Genomic DNA, 19,063 nt, shown 5'->3' on the forward strand with positions numbered 1-19,063 from the left:
TATATTCTCAAGTAAAACCAATGTTCTTCCATCCAGTCTGCTGTTTTGAAAGAAAGAAAGAAGAGCAGACAGAAACATCTCAAATATAGTACTCTGTAGTTATGCAACATTACATTTTCTATATCCTGTAAAAAAAATTGAATGATTATACACAAAAAAGCCACCCCTTATCCTCTTGCAAGTGATGACTTCACTAAAAATCTCATCAAGGTTCTCATTCTCTGCTGTAAAGAAATGGGAAAGAAATCCACCATGCAAAAAGCCACATAAATGTGCAATGCAATGCAATGCAAACCTTAGCAGTCAAAAGAGTTTCCAAGTAATGAGCTAACAATATTAACATCTACAAGCATGTCTCACCTTGAATCATTTCACTCTCACATATTTCAGTAGCAAACTTATGTCAACATTATGAAGCAATACTAAAACCTAAACTGCTGTACATACCTTCACTCAAGCAGCAACATCTCCTACTTCAACTTCACTATCGTATTTGTGAACTATACAGTGTCTGCTCAGTTTTCACTCCGATCTCTTTCTAGTTTTAGACTGGATATCTTGCCATAAACAACCCTTGACAGAAGAAATCCCCCTATAGAACTATCTAAAACATTCAACCCTGTTAGTAAAAATAAAGAAATAACTATTGAAAGGATGGTTTTATATCTTCAGATACAGCTGGGGGCAAAGTGTGTTCATCAGAATTTAGTAAAAAAAATCTGGATAGCTGCCTGTTTCTTGGATGAAGAACATTCACTGCATACTTGTTCCTCCCACAGACCCCAAGGATGCAAACGGGTACTATGTATATTGTATCATTTTAAACTGTATTCTAACCCAGAGATATGAATAAAATGCTGTTCATTACACAAAGGGCGAAAGAACAGGGGGGAAGGGGCTGGATTAGTTACACAACTCAGAAAGCTGAACTTTTACCTTATTCTTTCTGAGATAAAGCCTGAAGAGGCACATTTTCCAGGAAAACAGTGTCAGGGTGGGAGAAATGGAAGGACCCAGGTTCTAATGGAAGTTCATATTTAAAGGAGGCAATAAAACATGAACACTGAATTCAAATCCCTGCAACATTTAATTACATTTGATTTAATTTCCAATCCTCTATTCAGACTTATATATACATTAGGTAAGGTTCTGAAGGAACAGACGCATATAATATCCTGATGCAAGTATAATATTTTGATTCTTGCCTGTTAGAGGTTAAGATGCAAAGTCCCCTGAAAATTATGGCAGTCTTCCTTTGGGTATGAGTAGACTTGAATACCGACAAAGATTACAGGCATCCAATATAGATTCATTTTCATTTCAGAAACATCACCCAGTGATATTTCCATCAAAGAGGGATAAAATATAATTATAACACCTTGAAAGTTTTCAGTTCTGAACTTTAATCCCAGCTCAACCACAAGTCCTAAATCAGAGCCCTATCTCTGTAGGTCTTCCTTACCAAGCCTAAATATGACATTTACTTCTTTGACCCTTGTGGATGGGTTCTTTTGGTGGTTTTGGTTTTTTGTGGGTTTTTTTGTTTTTTCTCTTATATGTTATGTAGACTAAGCTTAGTAACTTTTAATCACTTACCTTTTTCATTTCCATTTGCATATTGTGGAGGCTTGTTTTTGTCGATGCTGTTAAAGCTCTGGCTTCTCCGATTTAAATTAGAAGCTCCCTGGACTTTGGTACTGCTGCCTGCAGCTGGCACCCTTGAGGGTCCTGGAAGCCTGGAATGGTATAATCAGAAATCAGTTCATTTTATGTAATGCAACATATAGAGGAGGCAGTATGCAAACATCAGACCAGAATTTAAAAACCGACAACTGAAAACAATGATTTCAGGTAAGCAACAATGAACAGGAGGATTCAAATTAGTTAGACTCCACAAATGAAAATAAAAGCTTATCCTTACGCACACAACAGGGAAAAAGATGCTTTCTAGAGTCACAAGACATGTAAGAAGATGCTTTGCATTTGCCATTAACATTGCTAAAACAGATTCACCCTAACAATCCATTGAAGTGCAATATCAGCTTTCGTTTAAATCTGTCACTTTTGAAGAGGAAATGTTACAGAAATTGATTAAAAGCATGACAATACATAGCTGAGAAATATTTTGTATCTCTTACTCTAGTAAATGTTTCACAGCTCTGTTTAGCATAAAAGCTGGCTTTTTATTTATCTTTGGTTATTTTCAAGAAGGCTATTGGCTGAAGCACTTCCACCTTATTATTTTAAATTAAAAATATTAAAAATACGTATTTTAGCTAGATGCTACAGATGCATGTGTACCGTTTAGATAGACTTACATAATGTAGACTATACAGTTCATTTGTTAGTATTTGCTGCCACCATCTGAACCTTACTGTGTGGCTATGCTAAGGAAAAAAATGCAGACTCTGTTGTCCTGGGGTGCGTAAGCCTGCATCTTTTTTTTCCTGTCTGAATCTGTTCTCTGATGAAAGATTCTTTAATACATGCTTACTTCAAACTTTCTGCAGCATCTTTGCGGCACCCCCACTCCTTTCCAGTTTTGTTATCTCTTAGACAAAATGAAATGCTCAAATCAGCAAGAGGCTTTTGCCACAGGACAAGAATATCTCTCTTTTGCTTCTCACTTATTGGAATGATATGATGATTTTAATAGTGGCAATACAAATAATACCAGAGTTATCAAATTCTGTTAGTTTCACTATATTACGAAAAAGCAGCATCAGATGGGAGAAAAAAAATCACGTTACAAAGAATTACAAAACGTTAGATTTCTTCCAGACTTTTTTTTGTTTTATATACTGGTATAACAGAAATGTTCAAATCATTTTATTTTCATTAGTGAACATATGTAAACAGCTCCATGTTCTCTTCCTTTACCAATTTAAGCCTCAGAGAGCTAATCCATTAGTTATTTTTATGGCTCATTCTGGCCGCCAGCCTGCCCTGCTAGTCTCTGTGCCGAGCCCAGAGCAGACTGTCTCTGCTCTGCAGCTGTATGCATGCTAACCTTTACAGTGACCCATGAATTCGAGTGATCTTCTGTTCCCTGAAGAATGCACTAAAACAAACTTAAAAATCCATTTGCTCCTTCTCATTACCCTAATTTGACAGGCAGTAAGAGCCCTGCGATCGTTTGTCAAAGGTAATGAAAAAAGCAATGAGAAGGCATGTGCAACACTGGAAACTCATCTGTTCTGTTAAAATATAAAATAGTTCTGCATATATTCTGCATGCCAGAATTCGAGAACTTGCCACAGTAAGCACATTACACATGAGGTCATTTGCTCTACACACTTTCCAGTTTACCTCATTTGCTGTCTTTTTTAATTGCATTCAGGTTTTAAATTGCTCTTGCAGAATCATGTTAAGCAGCTAAGGAAATGCAAAGAGAGAATAACAAATAAGGGACAAGTCACATACCTCTGAACAGGCTTCGGAAACACTGCCACAGATTTAAAGTATTAGACAATAAGACTGTTAACCCCAACATGTTGAATGCGGACAAGACAGGAGCATCAGCAGTAAGGAAAACTGAAGACCTATAAATGCAGGTGCAAAGCAACTGGACCGTGGTATAGCTCATTCCAAGCTATCACCAGCAATTCAAATTGTGTTAGTGCGCTATACTGCAAAATGCAATCTTTATTGTAGATTATGCAATTTAGAGTTCATTGTTCTCACCAATGAACTGTACAGCAAAGGTATAATTAATGAACACATTAATTATCCCCCACAAGAAAAAGCTAGAAAGAAGAGTAAGCTTTAGACCTCAGTTTCTTTCTTCTGCAGTCTGGCTTGTAGATTTTAGTGCTCATGGAAATGATAAACTAAAAGTACTGACGAAATCTGAAACAGGTCAGCTCCTACACACAGCTCTGTCAAATTCACTGCCAAAACAAAGCATCTCGGTCATGGGGACTGTGTGCAGGCTAGTCTTGATGGAGCAGAAGTCTTGGAAGTGGTTCTTTTTTTCTGCTCTATTTTGCTTCTGCGTGAACTTGGCTCTGTGAACTCAACCTTTCAGGTGGGTTTGCGATACACGCAAAACATCTAGTGGGAATTGGGATGGACTCCCAAACTTCTTTTCGCTCATGACTAAAGCAAGGATTTGAGCCAGAGAGTAGAGAGCACTAAAATCACCAACTAATCCTTCACATCCAATGTTTTACATGCACGATACAAAGATGCAGGATACATAACAACCAGAAATATTGCTAATATACAGTACAAATCAGGTCCTTCCAGTCCATACAAGGCTTTCCCGTGGCAAAGCTCATTGTTGCGAAGCTTGCACGCATAACATAAATACACATTGTTAATGTCCAAATGTTTTATGTCCAAAGGATAAAATATCAATGGGCATATACTTGCTTGAGTATCACTAACAAGCAATAAATTAGAGATATTTAACTGACCTAGAAGTCTTTTTTTGACTGGTTGCAATTCCACTGTGATTAGACTGAGTTGCATATCTGGCTGTGAGACTGTATGAGAAGAAACAGAGAAATTGAATTAAAGAATTTCTTTGAACATGTATAGAAAGAACACACTTACCAGCAAACTATGAGTTAATGAATGCAAATTGAACATGGATAGAAAACACAAATTAACTGGCAAAAACATGAAATAATGCAAACATGCAGATTTTTATGAGAGATGCAATGCACAGATTATGAAATAATGGATATTGTTATAGCTTGTCTCATTTGCTAGAAATTATCTTAGGAATAGACAATGCGGGCAAATTTCCACAGTGACCAAATTACTGAAGTGTAGCTCAATTCACACAGAGTGCACATCAAAACTTTGTGCTTTTTTTTTTTTTTTCATCCACAGAAACTACTAAGCACAAATATACAGCCACTAGTTTCTCCAGCAACCTGACTGGGTTCACAGTCTGGCAGTTAGGAACAAATTTGCTGTACTAGATCCAATGTGGGCTCAGAAAAATTCCCACTAAAGAAAGGTGACCCTCCTAATGACAGAGCTATATGGAAGAAGCATCCCATCATAATTTTCGTTACTGTTACAGCAGCACAGGCCAAGTATGTGATGCATTACCCAGGCAATGAATCAGAGGCTTCATTAGGAAAGCCCTGACATGTGCTTAGACTCACTATTAAATTCTATAGGAAAATGCACCTTTGTCTGTTAAGGCATCCAAGTGGTGTTTTTGCAACAGAAGATATGCTCTGCTACAGGGCTAAAACCAGTATGTTTCCTTTGACATCCAACAATGCGTCATTACTAAACAGCAAATTTATGCCTCTATTCTTTTAGACATTTGCATAGGGGATATGTCAAATGTACGGCCAAGGTAAGGCCTCCTGCCAGGTAATTTCAGTTACTATAAACAGGTGCATCCTTTGGGATCCACACAGCCTAAGGATATAGACAGGTGCATAAGCCAGGTGCAATCACAATATCAAATTCCTTGCATTGTTAAGGAAGTGACAGAGAATTGAGTAAGCAGAAACTCTGATAGTCACAAGATTGCTTTTGTCTCTTACAGTTCTGCATCTTCCAGCCATCCTTCTGAGTAGCAGCAAAAACCACGGTGCTCTAGTCCCGGCTTTATAGACTGGCAGCACTTACAAGAAACACCTGATGGTATTGAATCTACCAGAAAAGTGTTAAGCAATTGCTGCTAGTCCACTGAAGCAGATAGCCTGAGTATAGAGCAGATGGAAGAAGCCCTCAAGGGAGAAAGGTCTTCCCATACTGGCACTGCAGTCCTGAAGAGGGTCAAGGGGAAGGCACAAACCAAGGGACAATGTGAGACTTGAATGGGATGCATGATTATTGTTTACGAAATTAAACCAAAATAAGGGGTTCAGTATTGCCTCTGTGCCTGCCAATTACACATAGCACATGTGCACATGATGAATATATAAGAAAGAATACTTCAGTCTGAAGAGAGCAAAGAGGAATCATTTGATATATAAAAGCAGCATTCAATTCTCTGACATATATCTTCATGGTAATGCTGACAAAGTGCTCTTTTACATGACCATAAATTCTGTGGGAATTGGCATAAATTATAATGGTATCATAATAATTACAGTTTATATATATTTTATCTAGGTAGTCATTAGTATATTGCATTATATTTCACTTACAGCTATCTTTCTTAATAATGTCTGGGCATATGACACAAATGTGACATAGGATGTTTTACTGAAGTTGCTACATTTGTGCCTGGCATAATAGCCCATCTTTTGATAAGATCTTCCACTCGTGCTTTTGTCAACATATTTAAAATGAAGGAATCTAGACATGGTTAGCTGGTTATCTGCATTGACTAAACTAAGAAGCTTGTGAGAAAAATGGTATGTCAAATAAAACCTTAGTGCATTTATGTTGTAAAGGGTAAAATGATACACAATACAATCAACATGGACAGTGAGCTGGACAAACAGTGAATAGGATGCATCTTAACCACTGGATGAAAAGGCTGAAGACTCTGCCTTGCCGTAGCATGTCGTAGCTTTTGTACTTCAAACAACACAATTCCAAAGTAGCTGGAAAGCTCAAATAACTTCATTTCAGTGATGTTGCTGAGTTGTTGATAAGGTAGCCTGCAGACAGACGGCACTTCTTTTTTTTTTTTTTTTTTTTTTTTTACATGAAGCACCTATCTGGAAATGCTTGCTAGAATGCTTTCCTTCCATGCCTGTTACTTGGGACTCCATCCACTAGCAAATTCATGAAATGTCAGCCTGCAGACTGCTTTCAAACTTTCCAGACAGGCTTGAAAGGCATTGATGGATGTGTCAACATTAGTAAACCATCATTCCCACTATGACTGGGTAAATTTATTTTCCAAAGTAATGTGACAAATCAAAGGGAAAAAGAGAACTTTAACAGCTCATAAACCAGCTGCATCAAGTTCCTAATGACTTTGTGTTTTCCTTCTCAATTAGCACTGGATATGCTGGACCCATTAAAGCTTTGAAAGGATGCCTGTTTCCCAACTGCCGGCCCCATTATTGCAGATGTGAACTGCAACACATATAAAGTCTAGCCACTCTTCTAAATACATAAACAAATATGTACCTGCTGCCCTCCATCCTACCAGATAATTGTCGGTGGGTAACATCTGGCAATCAGGAAAATAAACCTGTTTTGCTTAAAACAATCATTTTTTTATGCTTACAGATCCACACAAAAGTTTAATAAATATATACCTGCATTAAAGCAGCAGATGAGTGTTAACAAACCAGACAGTACCAGTTTAACACTACAGTATTTGGGACAAGGAAGGGTTTATTTGTCGGAGGGTTGGAAAAAGAGATTTTGATAGCCGTTGTTTCTCAGCTGTCTGCTCCCAAGACCCTTTCCAGTGCTATAATACTCCCACCAGCAGTCTTCCCTGGCGTGGTCGCAGCTTTGACTCCTCGGAGGAGCCACAGCAGTCACCTAAAAAGCCCAGCGGCAGTGCACTGGCAGGAAAGGGACATGGAAACTACAGAGGAGACCAACCCTGACCGCAGAGCTGGCAGGAAGCCCCCATCTTTTCTCTCGCAAAGCAGGGAGAAACACTAGCCGACGCAGCAGATACGAAACGGCGACAGCGGGTAATTTCTGTTGCTGGTCCTTAAGTGCTGTGAGAAAATGGAATGAACATGCCGAGACTGCCCAGAAAGGCAGTTAAGCACAGAGGTAGCTGGGGTAGCGTTGAGAAGGAAGCTACAGAGATGTTAGAGGTTGGCCTGGCCCTGAGGATGCTGACGGGGAACTACAGCCGCGCGGGTTGCGGGAAGCAGGACTCTGCGCTGCGGCACGTGGCCGTGCAGCACGGGCGGTCGCCTTGGGGAGCTACGCACCGTGTTCCACCTAGACAGGGAGCTGATGGAGGGCATGCAGCTGCAGGCAGGATAAAAGGGCTCAGAAATGGTCCGAAAAGGTGTAGGGAGTCTAGGGAGTCAATATAAGCTACAACGCTAAAGGTTCTTAAATGCCCTCCCATTGAAAGTGAAGTGAAATATTCAACTGAAATGGGCAAATCAGAACAAAGAAGATGGAGGGAAGGCAAGTGACTGCTCGACGCTGAACTAAACTGCCAGAAAGTCTGTCTTGCTGTTATACAAATAGCACGGTATATCAGGAAAGAAGCAGCTCCTTGAAAGTGTGTATACCACATAAAGCTGAAGGATGGAGCTCCTATAAACCTGGATACAGAGCATGAATCAAGCTGAAAATATTTCAACCTCCTTCTTCAAAAAGTAACCCATGCAGCGTCAGCCTGAATATCGTCTAGTTTTTATTAACAGTCTTTTGAAAGATCAAAAGGATCACGTTATATCACACTGTCATTTTCCTATAATGTTAAGAGTCACATGGTGGTTCTAAAATGCCAGCTATGTGATCTCCTAAAATTAGACAAAAGGCAAAGAGGTTTGTAGTATGTAATCAAAATCTTTCTACCTTACTGACATACTTGAATTTTAACATGTTGTTGATCTTATAAAGTATATTTATATCACTAGGATGACTGCATTTCAGAACTGCTCAAGACTTTTCTATTAGAATGATTCCCTGATAAAAAACTAGTTTAAAAAGAACGCATTTTCAATGTAAAAATTTCCCCAGCAGGTCTTGATTGTGCTGTACACATTTTTTTTCTTTTTTTTTTTTTTTAAAAAAAAACCAAGCTCCTTGGCTGTATAATTCTCATCAGCCTGCCTGGCAAAAAGCACAAGAGATAATATTCTAAGGTTCACCTGACTCCAAATCCGCAGTGTGCCTGGAGAGATGCCACAGGAAACGAAAGTTTCCAGGCTTCTCACCATACCAAACAGTCTGGACAGGTAAAAGATCCCTGATTCCTCAAATGGACAGGCAAGGAACACTAAGGAGGAAACCAAAAAACCTAAATTTTCCCACGAACAATATTTTTCAGACTTTTCTTTTGCCTTTTTAGCCCAGTCTTGGTAAATTAATATATGCTTACATCTACATATACGTATCTATCTACATATATTTTTAAATGTTAATTATTTATATATAAATTTTATATATGTATGTGTATTTTATAGATATATTTATATTTTATAGATGTATATTTATATATATAATCTCTAACACAGAAATACACGTTTATTTTTTCATTTACAAAAGGAAATGTCTATGGCTCAGGCAGTTCTAGCTCATACCATGTCATCTGTTCTGTATTAGGTGGACATTTCTCCTTTCCGCTCTTTGAACTTCTGGCATCTTATACAAGAAGCCTGTCTCCAACTGATTCAGGCTTGGAGGTACAAGTAAAATTGTGTTTTCAGTGTTTTCCTGTTGTTCACAGCTCATAAACCAAAATGCAGATAACTCAGTTTTGTATCCACATTTACGTTCTTGCAGAACACGGTGACTTGTAATAAGAATTAATTGTCTGCCACAGTGACCATACCCTTTCCTACCCTGGTCCCAATATTTGTAGGATAGGTATTTTGTGGAATTTAACGAAAGAATATATGAACCACAACATTAAAGAAACAAAGAGGATATCAACAAAGTAATAAATGTGCTACCTAGCTGCTGTGATTAACCCGACCTGTAGCTCACCTAAAATAAAACAATCTTTTAAAACCCACTAATTTCTCTGAACAAATTAGCCAAGTGGATAACTGCGTGCTGCCAGAACTAGGACTAGGCGCTTAGGGACCATTTGTACCCTTTTAGGACCTTATCTCCATGCCATTTATGATCTCGCACTAGAATAAAATTATATCAGATGATCTGCACAGAAATGTATGCCACTATTCTGTTTCACAGTTTGATAGGATAAGACTGTAACAAAGTTTTCTCCTAGAGGGAATGAAAAAGGAGGTGCCAGAAGGCCTGAGGCTGTCACCTCTTCAAATCTACACTTCTCATCTCTTGAACCTTTTCACAGATTTCCAGAAAATACACATTCATCAACACATCCTAAAGTATGGTTGGGATTGCTATAAACCTGCATGGGTCAAACACTTATCACATAGTTAAGCCTGTTTTTATTGAAGGTATTTAAGTACATTTGTGAGCATTTTGTTTGGTCTCCCATTGACTCAAAATAGTAAACAGGTATGCAATATAAAGAAATTACAAAAGGTTCTACCAACATTTCAGCTATGTTGCCATAAGCATTTTCAAAAAAGCAGACCAAAACACAAATACATATATAAGTGATTTTCCTAAGCTGCTAATTTATCTCTTGTAGGTGTGGTGAATTTTAAATATAACAAAAGCTCATTTTTTCACTTTTATTTTAATCCATTTTCCATAGGCAATAATTGTCATAAACAGCACTGCCTGTGCTTCTTTGGAAGTGTATGGATTTGTAATTTTTTTTTTTTTGGGGGGGGGGGCGCAGTAAATGAAGAGAGAAAGTAATCTCCATAGCAGTTGCAAAGTGTAATGTTATTTCATTAAATGACACCTGAAAAACAACATGTAGAATGCCACATTTGTTGTACAGTCTGTGAAAATACTAAGAGATAAAAATTGTTAAAAAGGACTGACAGTAGCAAAGAAAGTAGCAGGACAAATATAAAACTATGACTTAAATGCAAGAATGCAAGGAAAAGACTGAGTCACACATTGCTATCAAGGAATCTGTTAAGCGATAAATAGGAATAAGGCAAGAGCATTTTGGTTCAGAATAGATAAGAAAATTAATCATAGGACAAAAGAAAGAATGAAGACAGGAATAATTCAATATGGCTCCTATTGTACTTTACATGTATTTAAATTTTATTTGCCATATACATAAAATTATAGGCAACCTCAAATGTTTGCAAGACATTCAGAGTTAAATAGGTGACAGGCCTGGGAAAGGAAAAAATACATGGACACAATTGCATCAGATGTCATTTTCAGAAAATGAGAAGAATTAATGAATCTCTATGGAGAGTGAGGGTACAGCAACAAGGAATATCTGACGGGAAAGTAACTACATTATAAATCTTCTGTTCCTTCAAAAGGAAATACATGAAAAGTTGGATTCAAATGCTATAAGGATGAATGGAATACTTCCCATTAAATTCTACGTGATCTGGATAAGCAACAGTGAAATTTATGGCCAAAGTGCATCAAAACTGAAATATAAAAAGTAATGAGTGGCAAGGGAGACAAGTGCCAGACAATGAGAATATCTGAAATGCACAGAATGAGAATCATCACTAAACTGAATTAAAACACTCTTGAAAACCGTAAGAACAGACAACGATAAAGGATGACAGTCGCATTTTGAAATGCAACAGAACAAGAGGTAGAGAAAGAAATATTCTTGAGCACATGGCAGATGTAATTTATAAACAGGAGAAATCAGTGTAACTGTGTCACAGGTTCCTAAAGAAAATGTTCAGAAAAACATCAGGTACTTTGCAGAGAGGAAGGACTGTAGAACATACTAAGTAACACAGAAGGGCAGGTATCAACCAGTAAAGAACAAGTTTTTCAGGATCCAGCCCACAGAATTACATAAGAAGGTAAAAGATATAAGCAGTTTCTGGGAGGTTGGTAGGGAAATGGTTAAATAGGAGAGGAAAAGTTAAAAAAAAATCTTAAAATCTATTGAAAGGCTATAAAATGCTTTATAATTTACATTTTTATATTTTCTATCTAATAGGTGCTTATTATAGCTATAGAAAAGACCATTTGTTTTAGAAACTGAAAGTCTGCTTTGAAACCCCTTGGTTTTTTCCTTATTTTAAGCTTAAGAAATATTATTAGGTATCTTTTTATCTTAGAGAGGATGGGCTACAGGGAAGAAGTATGTGACAAATACATTCTTGCTACTGCACTGTTCTGCCTTTTCTGTGTGAAGGTTATTAGAAAGGTTAGTCATTTGCCATCATCAAAATTAACTCTTTTGTGTATGGAATTTTCTATGTCTCTCAAAAGAAACAGAAGTATATATTATGAAACTTCAAATAGTGCTGATGCATTTTTGCATGCTGTTTCAAAATATAGCTAGTAAGGTGAATTTTAGGGGAAAAAAATTGCTAATGAAACTGTGGCAGTAATATTAATACGTAGGAGGCTATGAAGGTGTAATTTTTACAATGTTCTGTCTGTATATCATAGTTGTAGCCTAGAAAACTCCTGAAACTGCAGTAACTCCCAGCAGGTAATGACAGTTATATCAAATGTGTAAATTAATTTCATAGCTATGTGAGATAAACAAATGGTATGGGCAAGAAGAGCCACTTTTCCTGATGACCTATATAGTGCTTATCACAGGAACAAATCTCTAATTTATGCAACTCATCATTATTAAATATCATCTATTTGCTTAGGTACGCAGTTACCAGATTTAATTGGTACACAGAGATAGTATATACTTCAGTTACTTGGACTTCAGGACAATGAAGATGAAAGGATTTCCTTCCTGAAGTTCCTTTTGTTGGGAACCATGAGGACTGTCATGACTGTGTCTTTGAGGAGTAGAACAAAATGGGGCCAAAGCTGATTTTCAAGATAGAAAGATAGCTCAGTTAAAGTGAAATTAAATCCCTACGGTCCATTTGAAGGTTAGCTGCTGCAGATCCTGGTGCAATCACATTAAGCAATTCATTCTGCATTATCTTCCAGACGCATAAAAATACATCAGTTTAGACTAACAGCAATTTGTTCACTTAGACCCTTACTGGAAAACAGAGAACAGGAAGAAAAAATAAACTGTTTCCTGATTTTTCTTCTTTGCAGTCATTAGATAATGATTCTGTAGTGGGAAAAGCAGGAACTACCTACCTGTTTCCCTTCACTAAAACCAAGGGACTAGGAATGGCAAGAGCGAAGGACAGCAAGGAGACTTGGTTCATCACTTTCCTTTCCATTAACCGAGGAAGACACACAATGATGTACACATTCCATTTTTTAGCCTCTGTCAGTGCGATGCACTCGGTGTAGACTGTTAAGGTTGTATTTCAAACGTTGAGAACACTGAAACAAAGGCCTTTTTCTAAATTGAGAGTGGTGTAACCAAAACTGGCATACAGATTGCCAGTATTCTGGCATGTATCTATTTAAATTCATAATCATAACCACTATATTTGCATTACTGTATTTCACACAGCCCTAGCTGCGTGTCCAATACGCTTCATTTTTTCCCTAGTACTTCTGAGCAGGAGGCAACATGAAACCCTGTTCCTTGCAGTAGTTATATATGCAACTGCCTGTAGAAATCAGCTACCTAACTTTGTTTATATGCCTAGGAAAACCAGGGTGCTCTTTTAATATAACAAATTTAACAAAATCCATCTGGACCTCAAGCTGTGCTCATCATTCCTGTACGTGATAAAATAGTTTGTCCGTCTCGGGGAATTTTGCTGACAGCTTACTGAAACCAGTTACTGCCTAATCCATAAATGAGACAGAACTTCTTTCATCCACATGTGTTTTCTCTTAGTATCTGGGTGGTTGAAAGATCATCACTGCAGAAAGTTTAGATGTATTGCTGTGATAATGGAATCCACTAGCAAAGCGAAGCATAAAAATATAATGTAACCATTGTTGTCATCTATCCGTACTGACAGATATAAATAAGGCCACCAGCACTGTATTTTTTTAACTAAATCTCAAAGCTGCAACAAAGTCATAAGTAAAGAGTGAAGTGCCTACCTCAGATTTTGAAGTATTCAATTGCCACAGTTAGTCATACAAGAATATAGGAAATTTTAGGATAAAAAGAAACCAGAAATCACATCTAAACCCATTCTCTCCCTTAGGTTACCATTTATTATTTACCACAGATTTTTCCACTAATTGTCTAAATAATTTTAGGAGTTTTTATACTTAGTGGTACGAAATTATAATATTCCATTACTAAAGCATATTCTTTGCAATGAAATTTCACTTATCATAAATCAACTTCCTTTGTTCTTTTTTACATTTAATTTGAAATGTTGCTGTTGGCCCTAGGATTAGATAGGCCAATGATACTCTTTCACATGCAGAATCTTGCTCCCCTTCTGTGTGCACAATTTTCCTTATTCTGAACTTGCTTATGGACCGATTACATGGAATTAGGAATGTTAAAGTATTGCCACACTGATCAATTTCAGATAACTTTGTTAGGAGCCTGCCGTAGAAAATTCATTATCCTCCTATGCAAACTTTACACTAAGGGGAGAGAGGTTCCTCCGGAAATCAGTTTAATTACCTTCCTGATCTGTGTTGTCTCCTGTAGGAGACACCGATTATCTAGTCATCCAAGGACAACCAGCCTCCCAAATTCCCCATTTCTGCACAAACTTAATCCTGCTCAGTCTCAGGATATTCTGATTATAGCCTTCCCCTGGGACTTCTGTTTGTTTACCATATCAAAATAACCTGGCTATGAAAGCTCTGGAGTCCTAATACCATTTTTTCCTGCCTGTTTCAGCTTTTGTTGACAAAGAGCCCAAACACTCTCTCACTGAGGTTGATACTAAAGTAAGTCGGCTTCGGTGGCATGCGGAACAGGCTCAGACCCAGTAGGGATCACAGACATTGATCATTGCTTGACCAACCTGATCTCCTTCTATGACCAGGTGACCCGCCTAGTGGATGAGGGAAAGGCTGTCGATGTTATTTTCCTAGACTTCAGCAAGGCCTTTGACACTGTCTCTCATGGCATACTCCTTGAGAAGCTGGCGTCTCGTGGCCTGGATAAGTGCACTATTCACTGGGTGAAAAACTGGCTGGATGGCCGAGCCCAGAGGGTTGTGGTGAATGGGGTGAAATCCAGTTGGCGGCGGGTCACGAGTGGTGTTACCCGGGGCTCGGTGTTGGGCCTTGTTCTGTTTGATATCTTTATTGATGATTTGGATGAGGGGATTGAGTGCACCCTCAGCAAGTTTGCAGACGACACCAAGTTGGGAGGCAGGGTCGATCTGCTTGAGGGTAGGGAGGCTCTACAGAGAGATCTGGACAGGCTGGATCTATGGGCTGAGGCCAATTGTATGAAGTTTAACACGGCCAAGTGCCGGGTCCTGCACTTCGGTCATGGCAACCCCATGCAGCGCTACAGGCTTGGGGAAGAGTGGCTGGAAAGCTGCCCGGCAGAAGAGGACCTGGGGGTGCTGGTTGACAGCCGGCTGAATATGAGCCAGCAGTGTGCCCAGGTGGCCAAGAAGGCCAACAGCATCCTGGCCTGCATCAGAAATCGTGTGGCCAGCAGGAGCAGGGAGGTGGTTGTTCCCCTGTACTCGGCACTGGTGAGGCCGCACCTCGAGTCCTGTGTTCAGTGTTGGGCCCCTCACTACAGGAAAGACACTGAGGTGCTGGAGCGTGTCCAGAGAAGGGCAACGGAGCTGGTGAGGGGCCTTGAGCACAAGTCTGATGAGGAGCGGCTGAGGGATCTGGGCTTGTTCAGTCTAGAAAAGAGGAGGCTGAGGGGAGACCTTATCGCTCTCTACAACTACCTGAAAGGGGGTTGGAGTGAGGTGGGTGCTGGTCTCTTCTGTCAGGTGTCTGGAGATAGGACAAGAGGAAATGGCCTCAAGTTGAGGCAAGGGAGATTTAGGTTAGATATTAGGAAAAATTTTTTTACTGAGAGGGTTGTCAAACATTGGAATGGGCTGCCCAGGGAAGTGGTTGATTCACCATCCCTGGAGGTATTCAAAAAGCGAGTGGACAGGGTACTCCAGGGCATGGTTTAGGGGGCATGGTTAATGGTTGGACTCGATGATCTTGAAGGTCTTTTCCAACCGAAATGATTCTATGATTCTATGATTACTGAGGACATCATAACCTGGAAACCAGGATGAGTACCATCGTTGTCATCATCATCATCAGGACCACTCTCTTAAATTAGGAGAGTGAGACACTAGCCCTGTACATACAAGGACAAAACTTCCTTGGTCTTCAGCAGGGCCTGAATGCTACCACCTCCATATCCTCACCATCTTCTGTGTGGCTTCTCAGAGGTATTTCCCTCTCCCATGTATAACCTGTGTTTCCCTCTGAAACAGTGGAGACCATCACCTTTTCATACTTGTTTAATAAAGCACACACAATGGCTTTTTACCTCCCAGGAAATCAAGTGGAAATTAAGCAATATGCTTACTATACCTTAGCTGGAAGCAACAAAGATAACTTCCCGATGGCATAATCTAACCTAAAGTAACTGTGATTATTAAGACATAGTTTCAAAGACTTAAATTACAACATGAAATGTGATTTCTTACTGAACATTTTTAAAAAGTACAAAGTCTATAAAAAGCATCCATCTTTTTCAGTGTATATGTTTTGATTTTGCTCACATGTCTGCACACATACAAACATGTACATATCAAATGCACTTAAATGTATACAGTGCCTTAAAAAGACAGCTTTATTTCTCAGGTGTCTAACACAGTAGAAATATGCGAGTCTTCAAGTAAAATAAAATACCCATAGGTATAAGAAGATAATTTTCACAATACCCTTGAAAATTTACTCAAATTAGGTTTGAAGAGTTTTGCCATTACTGAATAAAGATGAATGTGTCATTCAGGTGTTTGCTACTGTATTCATTACCTGGCTTCTGCCATAATAAGAAGATAATTTTTCTTGTTCCTCTCAAAACCTGAAAGAACTATTTCCAGGTAAAAAAGGACCACAGACCAATTTAATGAAAAATAATCTCTCTTATATGCATTTGCAAAATAATTTTTCCAACATATACACCATGAGTAATTTACTGCCTTAAGGTTTCTACATGCCAGCCCTTTTCATAGTATAAATTGTTAGAAAACAGAAAGTATTAAGAATTTTTAAAAGCATATTCAGAACTGCAACAGGCTAATAAAGAGAGGCATAGCTGCACAATGAACGTGTAATAATAAATTGCCTTAAAGATTAACATCCACTATGAAAGGATAAAATAGCTCATTTTATCACCACTACTTCAGAAAAAAGGTAAAATTACTCTGTAATTGATACTAATGAGGTTATCTATTGAGTTAATAATTTCACATGGAAAAGGTGAAGAATTTGACATTATTACACACCTTAGATTTTGTCACTTTTCAATACTCTTCGTTCAATGAAAGAGGAAGGTTTCAGTATCTGTATGAAACTACTTTTTGCCAAAAATACCTAAAGGTCTCAGGTGTCCCATGGAGCAGCCATATGAGTTCCTTAGGACCTTCTAAAGCATGAACTCCTGCCCTGTAAATCAGTTAGGCATGTTGGTTCCTTCTGTAATTAATGCTGAGACACAGTTGCTGTGAAAGCAGTCATATCATAGAAATCAGTCTTGGGAGTCACGTAAGAAACCTGTCCCCATTTCAGACAGCAGGCAAGAGGCAAGATGAGTCCCATCAAAAGAATCTTTTCTTTTTAATTTCATATTTTGGCTTCTTTCTAAACAGAAGCTTTTATTTATTCATTAACAGCTTAAAACTAAAAAAGCATTTGGGAAATAATTTTGAATTATTTTCCAAAATATTTGTTTTGTTGGGGAAAAAAAGAATTCATTAAATTAAATTAAATGACTGCTATGAAAAGAAGGGTTGCTAAGTCCACCACAGAGCGTTCATATCGATGTATACTTGTATATGCCCATCTATTTGTGGAAAACCTCTTTTTCAAATGTAGTCATTTTTCTTAGAAGGGGACATATTATTTTATGTTAATTTCCTAATATTACTTCAAAACAGTGACAAATGAATAAGCCAATTAATATTAAAAAAAATCTGTGTTTCTGTTTGTTTCTAAGTCCTGGAGTTCCTTGTTTTCTAGCAGCTCAGAATACTAGATGTATTTGTAGCCAAAGATAGACACCTTTCATACAGAAAAAAGATTTTAGAAGTAGGGACCGTACTTTACCCTTAAAGGCTTTAGTGAAAAATATATGGATAGAGAAAATAATATTCTCTTAGGCAGTACAGAAGTTTATGGTGACAAACATTGAACTGTATATGTGAAAGCAAACAGAAAAATTCTTGCTTTCAGTTTACAGATAGGAAGTAAGAAAGATGGTATCAATCTCTGTGTAATAACTTTTTACATAGAAACATTTTGCAGCTGAAACATAGATATGAATAGAAATTTAATAAAAGAATGAAATTATTTTAAACTGCTGGCATTAAAGTAGAGGGTCTAAAGATCAGTGATGGAAACAGAAATTTTGTTAAATGAGCCTTAGTTGTCACTTTACGAAGGCATGAATGCTGGGGTTCTGGACGTGGAATGATTGCCTTTCTTATAATGAAGTATATTTAAACATAGCAAAGTAGAAGAGGAGAAAAAGGCACTGAAGGACCATGAGATCTTGGGGTATTATAATGAAAAGAAAGCTTTATAAAAAATTCATCCCCTCTTTGCCTACCATTCCTGAGCAGACAAAGGACTAGTGTGCAATCGCTGTCTTCCAAATAGTAAACAACTTCTTCGCTCCAAGGTTTTTTGGACAAACAGAATTCCTTGCAATAGTGATGATGTATAAAGAAGCATAGTAACTACTTTTTTTTATTAAAAATTCACCATGGATAAAGTAGAAAAGCAGGAAATGTTTCAGTTCTTTTACTAAATTATAAACAAAACCCAATAATCAAAGGTATTTACATGAAGCTGGCTAAGACCTTAGTTTCACTGATTAAAGCCTTGGACACTTGTAGACCTACATTCATAGGAAAAACAATTAATTTCTGAATAACAAGATGTTATTGCCTTTTATACAGTATTAAATATCCTTCAGAAAGCAGAAATTCAACTTCAGAAAATGTTAAAAGTGGTCAGATTCTTCTAGGATCACAGCATAATTCCCCAAATTACATGTTAATTGTAAACTTTACAGAGAAAGCATTCAAAGACATTAATTTTCAGTAGCAGAGAAAAAAAAATGCATTTCACATTGTAGTACCCAAGGCAAACACAAGTGTATCTTAATTTTTGTATCAAATGAGGTAACTAAAATGCTATCAGCAACATTTTCCTATAAACATATATTTACAACATTCCTAGTTTCAAGACAAAGATTTCCATTAGGCTGACATGTGAAAAGTTTTCTCAACTGAAGAAGAAATATGTTTATTATAAACGCGAAAGTGTAATTTAGATATGAATGGACTGAAGAACTAAAATTTCATTATTGTAGTCTGATACTTTTAAT

The 19,063-nt window shown here is 37.8% G+C and overlaps 1 protein-coding gene across 3 annotated transcripts in view; it reads right to left on the minus strand.

Moving 5' to 3' along the window:
• Positions 1 to 19,063, minus strand: part of NAV3 (neuron navigator 3) — a 420,281-nt gene that overhangs the window by 142,873 nt on the left and 258,345 nt on the right. For all 3 annotated transcript variants that reach the window (XM_052774469.1, XM_052774467.1, XM_052774468.1), the window contains exons 6-7: positions 4,419 to 4,487; positions 1,597 to 1,736 (exon numbers count right to left, since the gene is read on the minus strand). In XM_052774469.1, coding sequence (XP_052630429.1) covers positions 1,597 to 1,736; positions 4,419 to 4,487 — 209 coding nt within the window. The remainder of the gene's footprint in view (positions 1 to 1,596; positions 1,737 to 4,418; positions 4,488 to 19,063) is intronic.

This window comes from Harpia harpyja, chromosome 23 (genome assembly GCF_026419915.1).
Source record: "Harpia harpyja isolate bHarHar1 chromosome 23, bHarHar1 primary haplotype, whole genome shotgun sequence".
Taxonomy (NCBI): domain Eukaryota; kingdom Metazoa; phylum Chordata; class Aves; order Accipitriformes; family Accipitridae; genus Harpia; species Harpia harpyja.